General features: G+C 46.9%; 1 protein-coding gene across 1 annotated transcript in view; it reads right to left on the minus strand.

Annotated features, from left to right (window-relative positions):
- Window positions 1-2,895: 2,895 nt before the first annotated feature.
- LOC129847635 (exocyst complex component 4-like) overlaps window positions 2,896-7,107 on the minus strand; it is a 55,922-nt gene continuing 51,710 nt past the window's right edge. Inside the window, exons 5-6 of the mRNA XM_055915390.1 lie at window positions 3,798-3,976; window positions 2,896-3,141 (exon numbers count right to left, since the gene is read on the minus strand). Coding sequence (XP_055771365.1) covers window positions 2,978-3,141; window positions 3,798-3,976 — 343 coding nt within the window. The 3' untranslated portion in view covers window positions 2,896-2,977. The remainder of the gene's footprint in view (window positions 3,142-3,797; window positions 3,977-7,107) is intronic.

Here is a 7,107-nt window from a genome sequence, read left to right on the forward strand (position 1 = left end):
GAGAGATGTACCAACCCCTACAGCACCCACACTGTCATCAGAGAGAGATGTATCAACCCCTACAGCACCCACACTGTCATCAGAGAGAGAAAATACATGAAAGAAAGAGAGAGAGATGTAATGAAAGTGAGAGAGGGAGAGATAGAGAGACGGAGAGAGAGAGATGTAATGAGAGGGAGAGAGGGAGAGAGAGTCGGAGAGAGTGAGGAAAAGAGAGCGAGAGAGAAAAAATTAATGACAGAAAAAGATAGAGAGAGAATGAATGAGAAAGAAACAGAGAGAGAGACAGCGAGAGCGAGGGGCCATCACTGCTATTCCCCCATAATGTGGAGGTGAAAGGGAGCAGAAATAACAGACTAACCAAGGCTCCGCTGGTCCCCTCTATATCACTATCCTGCCATCAGACAACAGCACCGCTATGGAGCTAGGCAAGACCCTAGCGAGACAAACTCCGTCAAGCCAGCACAGTTATCACCGGGGTCTTCTACGTTCCCAAAACTCTGTCTTGGGGCCTCCCATGGGTACACCTTTTACTTTTTGCCATAGCACTACACAGCTGACTCAAATAATCAAAGCTTGATGATGAGTTGGTTATTTGATTCAGCTGTGTAGCAACAACCAAACATGTACCGAGGTGGGGCCCCAGGACCGAGTTTGGGAAACGCTGTTGTGCACACCTTCACAGACAAGACGACATCCGACTAACATGCATTGTATCGAAGGACATCGCATGGAGATTGGCAAAGCTGGTGAAAATCTAACGTCATCAGATTGGGATTTGGGGGGGATTGAGGTAGCCTAGACTTTGATTAGGTGTCTTAAGCCTTTTGGTTTACAGTCCAACGAGTCCATAAAATGACCTTGTATTGTTTTATGTTTGGCCAAAATATATTGAAGTCTCCAGAAAAATGCCTGAAAGGACATGTCAACGTCCCTTATAAGAGCACTGATAAACATCGCAGGGGTGAAGTGGTAAATAAAAAGCTGGGTTAACAGTGTTCAATATATAAGCTGACAACGCTAATTTACCGTATTGGTACATAAACACTATATACCACATCAAAAAGGTGTGTAAACGGTGTTGATCATACACTATATTCCTGTTAATATGTCAAAATACCAGTCATATGTCAGTGGTGTTGGAGGACTCTGGTGGACATCTGGTGAGTGGTTTACTGACCTAAAGTGCATTCAGAAAGTATTCAGACCCCTTGACTTTTTACACATTTTATTACGTTACAGCCTAATTCTAAAATGTATTACATTTCATTTTTCCCTCATCAATCTACACACAATACCCCATAATGACAAAGCGAAAACAGGTTTTAAGAAATTTTGTCAAATAAATAAAAGAAAACGTATTTACATAAGTATTCAGACCCTTTACTATGAGACTCTAAATTGAGCTCAGGTGCATCCTGTTTCCATTGATCATCCTTGAGATGTTTCTACAACTTGATTGGAGTCCACCTGTGGTAAATTCAATTGATTGGACATGATTTGCAAAAGCACACACCTGTCTATATAAGGTTCCACAGTTGACAGTGCATGTCAGAGCAAAAACCAAGCCATGAGGTCAAAGGAATTGTCCGTAGAGCTCCGATACAGGATTGTGTCGAGGCACAGATCTGGGGAAGGGTACCAAAATATTTCTGCAGCGTTGAAGGTCCCCAAGAACACAGTGGCCTCCATCATTCTTAAATGGGAGAAGTTTGAAACCACCAAAACTCTTCCAAGAGCTGGCCGCCCGGCCAAACTGATCAATAGGGGGCGAAAGGCCTTGACCAAGAACCCGATGGTCACTCTGACAGAGCTCTAGAGTTCCTCTGTGGAGATGGCAGAACCTTCCAGAAGGACAACCATCTCTGCAGCACTCCACCAATCAGACCTTTATGTTAGAGTGGCTAGATGGAAGCCACTCCTCAGTAAAAGGCACATGACACCCCGCTTGGAGTTCGCCAAAAGGAACCTAAAGACTCTCAGACCATGAAAAACAAGATTCTTTGGTCTGATGAAACCAAGATTGAACTCTTTGGCCTGAATGCCAAGTGTCACGTCTGGAGGAAACATGACACCATTCCTACAGTGAAGCATGGTGGTGGCAGCGTCATGCTGTGGGGATGTTTTTCAGCGGCAGGGACTGGGAGACTAGTCAGGATCGAGGCAAAGATGAACAAAGAAAATTACAAGAGATCCTTGATGAAAAGCTGACAGAGCTTGAGAGGATCTGCAGAGAAGAATGGGAGAAACTCTCCAAATACAGGTGTGCCAAGCTTGTAGCGTCATACTCAAGAATAATTGCTGCCGAAGATACTTCAACAAAGTACTGAGTAAAGGGTCTGAATACTTATGTAAATTAGATTTGTTATTTTTTATAAACTGGCAAAAATGACCAAAAACCTGTTTTTGGTTTGTCATTATGGGACACAGTATTGTGAGTAGATAAAAAATGTTTTTATCGATTTGAGAATAAGTTCGCAACGTAAAATAATGTTGAAAAAGTCAAGGGGTCTGAATACTTTCTGAATGCACTGTACCCTCTCCCATCTGGTCCTCTCACTCACTCATGTGGTGTAGATTGGTGCAGTTCTGTATGCTGGTTGAACATGCAGAACAGAGGGAGAGAAAGGGAGCGAGAAAGAAGGACTGCAGAAGAGAGGTACAGCGAGAGAGAGGGACAGAGGGCAGGAAGACAATGATTACACATTGATCTGTCCAAATAAAGCTGTCCTGTGTCCTTCTGAGACACAGCCTCCCACAGACTAACTTAGATTATCTCTCTCCCTCTCTAGCCCACTCTCTCTCTCTCTCGCCCGCCCCCTCTCTCTCGCCCGCCCGCCCTCTCTCTCTCTACTTTGATTTGCCCTCCTCTTCTCTCATTCTCTTTCCTATTTCTATTCCTTTCCCTCTCTATCCTTCCGTCATGTTCATCCATCTCTTACCCTGTCTTTCTTTGTCCCCTTCCTGTGTGTATGTCTCACCTAGCGAAGTCCAGGTCGGCCTCTCTAGACATGGTGATGTTGGTGAGGTTCTGCTGCAGGACAAAGATGTTCCTACACATCTTCTTGATGCCAGACTCACTGATCCTCTTAAAGTACTGGGCTCCATTGATCAGAATACAGGAGATCAGGTGGCCAAGACCTACAGACAGACAGACAGAGAGAGAGACAGACAGAGAGAGAGAGAGACAGAGAGAGAGAGTAGAGTAGATAGAGAGGGAGAGATAGAGAGAGAGAGAGAGAGAAAAGAGAGAGAGAGAGAAAGAGACAGAGAGAGAGAGAAGAGAGAGAGGATAGAAGAAAGGAGAGAATAGAATAGAGAGAGGGAGATAGAGAGAGTGTGAGAAGGGGAGAGAGAGAGAGAGAGACAGAGCACAAGAGAGGAAAAGAGAGAGAGAGACGAGAGGAGAGAATAGAGAGAGAGAGAGGAGAGAAGAGAGCGAGAGAGAGAGAGAGAGACAAGAGGAGAGAAGAGAGAGAGAGAGAGAGAAGAGAGAGAGAGAGAATAGAGAGAGAGGAGAGAAGAGAGGAGAGAAGAGAGAGCGCAAGAAAACGTGAAGAGAGAGAAAACACATACCAGTCACATACTGCAGAATACATCCCAGTAGTCAACACTTTTATTGATCACCGCAGTGGACATTTGTACCCCAAAAAGACACAGGGACAATAGAGACACACATTGACCGTAGCACAGTCAGGTGAAACAAGTACATTAAATATTCCTAAAAAGAAAGGGCACTGACCAATACATTCTCCACACATGCCATTATCATGGACGACCCCCAACAACAGGATTACCTTCAAAGATGTACTGGAACTTGTGCTGCTGCAGCGCAGCACCCATCACCTCCTCAATGGCACTGATGTCCTTGTTGAGTTTGACCACCAAGGGGTCGTAGTCCATGCTCTCCACGTTGGCCACGATGGCATAGTTCCCCTGCTTGGCCAGGGGGATCAGGTAGTGGAAACAATGCACTCTGAGAGGAGAGACAGATGAGGAGAGCAGAGGATAGATAGATGAGGGGAAGAGAGAGGAGAAACAGATGAGGAGAGAGGATAGATAGACGAGGGGAGGAGAGAGGAGAAACAGATGAGGAGAGAGGATAGACAGATGAGGGGAGGAGAGAGGATAGATAGATGAGGAGAGAGGATAGATAGATGAGGAGAGAGGATAGATAGATGAGGGGAGGAGAGAGGAGAAACAGATGAGGAGAGCAGAGGATAGATAGATGAGGGGAGGAGAGAGGAGAAACAGATGAGGAGAGAGGATTGATAGATGAGGGGAGGAGAGAGGAGAAACAGATGAGGAGAGAGGATAGATAGAGGAGGAACAGATGAGGAGAGAGGATTGATAGATGAGGGGAGGAGAGAGGAGAAACAGATGAGGAGAGGGGATTGATAGATGAGGGGAAGAGAGAGGAGAAACAGATGAGGAGAGAGGATTGATAGATGAGGGGAAGAGAGAGGGGAAACAGATGAGGAGAGCAGAGGATAGATAGATGAGGGGAAGAGAGAGGAGAAACAGATGAGGAGAACAGAGGATAGATAGATGAGGGGAGGAGAGAGGAGAAATAGATGAGGAGAGAGGATAGATAGATGAGGGGAGGAGAGAGGAGAAACAGATGAGGAGAGAGGATAGATAGATGAGGGGAGGAGAGAGGAGAGAGATGAGGTGAGAGGATAGACAGATGAGGGGAGGAGAGAGGAGAAACAGATGAGCAGAGAGGATAGATAGATGAGGGGAGGAGAGAGGAGAAACAGATGAGGAGAGAGGATAGATAGATGAGGGGAGGAGAGAGGAGAAACAGATGAGGAGAGCGGATTGATAGATGAGGGGAGGAGAGAGGAGAAACAGATGAGGAGAGAGGATTGATAGATGAGGGGAGGAGAGAGGAGAAACAGATGAGGAGAGAGGATTGATAGATGAGGGGAGGAGAGAGGAGAGAGATGAGGTGAGAGGATAGACAGAGGAGGAAAGGAGTGAGGAGAGACAGATGAGGAGAGGAGTGAGGAGAGACAGATGAGGAGAGACAGAGGGGAGGAGATAGGAGAAATAGAGGGGAGGAGAGAGGATATACAGATGAGGGGAGGAGAGAGGAGAGAGATGAGGTGAGAGGATAGACAGCGGAGGAGAGGAGTGAGGAGAGACAGATGAGGAGAGGATTGAGGAGAGACAGATGAGGAGAGAGGATAGACAGATGAGGAGAGGAGTGAGGAGAGACAGATGAGGAGAGGAGTGAGGAGAGACAGAGGGGAGGAGATAGGAGAGACAGAGGGGAGGAGATAGGAGAAATAGAGGGGAGGAGATAGGAGAAATAGAGGGGAGGAGATAGGATATACAGATGAGGAGAGAGGAGAGACAGATGAGGAGAGAGGATAGACAGATGAGGAGAGGAGTGAGGAGAGACAGATGAGGAGAGACAGAGGGGAGGAGATAGGAGAAATAGAGGGGAGGAGAGAGGATATACAGATGAGGGGAGGAGAGAGGAGAGAGATGAGGTGAGAGGATAGACAGCGGAGGAGAGGAGTGAGGAGAGACAGATGAGGAGAGGATTGAGGAGAGACAGATGAGGAGAGAGGATAGACAGATGAGGAGAGGAGTGAGGAGAGACAGATGAGGAGAGGAGTGAGGAGAGACAGAGGGGAGGAGATAGGAGAGACAGAGGGGAGGAGATAGGAGAAATAGAGGGGAGGAGAGAGGATAGACGGATGAGGAGAGAGGAGAGACGGATGAGGAGAGAGGAGAGACGGATGAGGTGAGAGGAGAGACGGTTGAAGAGAGGAGAGACAGATGAGGAGAGAGGAGAGACAGATGAGGAGAGGAGAGACAGATGAGGTGAGAGGAGACACGGTTGAAGAGAGGAGAGACAGATGAGGAGAGGAGAGACAGATGAGGTGAGAGGAGAGACGGTTGAAGAGAGGAGAGACAGATGAGGAGAGGAGAGACAGATGAGGTGAGAGGAGAGACGGTTGAAGAGAGGAGAGACAGATGAGGAGAGGAGAGACAGATGAGGTGAGAGGATAGACGGTTGAAGAGAGGAGAGACGGATGAGGAGAGAGGATAGACGGATGAGGTGAGAGGAGAGACGGATGAAGAGAGGAGAGACAGACAATATTGTTGATGTGTGTTTAGTCCAACCAAATCCTACCGGTAGATGAAGTCCTGATGGTGATGGAATCAGCTTAGTGTTACTTATCGCAGGCATTTTGATGATATCGTTCATTATGAGAAGTAGCCTATACTAGACAAATGAGAAGTTTGAAATGAAATAACTTTGCTAATATGGGAGATTGTTAATGGGACAATTGATGTCCCATTAACTAGTATATAAAGGAGAATGAAAAAGCGGTGGTGGAAATGTATCGCTCAGCTCTACTGGGATGTTTCACTGAATTCATCCACCATGTAACTATCAGGACAGATTGTGATATGTAGATCTCAGTCTACTGTAACTTAATCAAATGTCTCCCCTCCGCCTCTGTCTTTAAAAACATTTGACCAAGCGTGACAATCTAATCCAAGAGCCACCGTGCGGGTGCTTAGTTTCCCTAAACACCTGACGGATATATGATCTCTGGCTGTTCACACCTTCATCAGAAGACCCAAAAACCAACACCCTCGCGCTCTCTCTCTTCTCCCTCCCTCCCTCCCTCCCTCCCTCCCTCCCTTTCTTTCTTTCCCTCCCCCTCACACTCCATCTCCTTCTCTCCCTCCCTCTATCTGCATCTCTCTCTTTCTTCCTCTTCCTGATGGCATCATTTGCCACCCTTACTGTCGGGGGAAATGTGGTTGATGGGTAAAAGTCAATAAGGCGTGGAGTAGTAGGGAGCAGTGCAGAGCTCAGGGAGGGTTTCTCGCCCCCTCTCTTTTTTCGGGGCGATCATAAACATTACTGCAGAAGCAAAACAATATCTCAGAGCCATGATGAGGGATGGAGGGATACAGAGAGGAAGGAGGTGATGAGGGATAAAGAGAGGAAGGAGGTGATGGAGGGATAAAGAGAGGAAGGAGGTGATGGAGGGATAAAGAGAGGAAGAAGGTGATGGAGGGATGAAGAGAGGAAGGAGGTGATGGAGGGATGAAGAGAGGAAGGAGGTGATGGAGGGA

This window comes from Salvelinus fontinalis, unplaced genomic scaffold (assembly GCF_029448725.1).
Source record: "Salvelinus fontinalis isolate EN_2023a unplaced genomic scaffold, ASM2944872v1 scaffold_0906, whole genome shotgun sequence".
Taxonomy (NCBI): Eukaryota; Metazoa; Chordata; class Actinopteri; order Salmoniformes; family Salmonidae; genus Salvelinus; species Salvelinus fontinalis.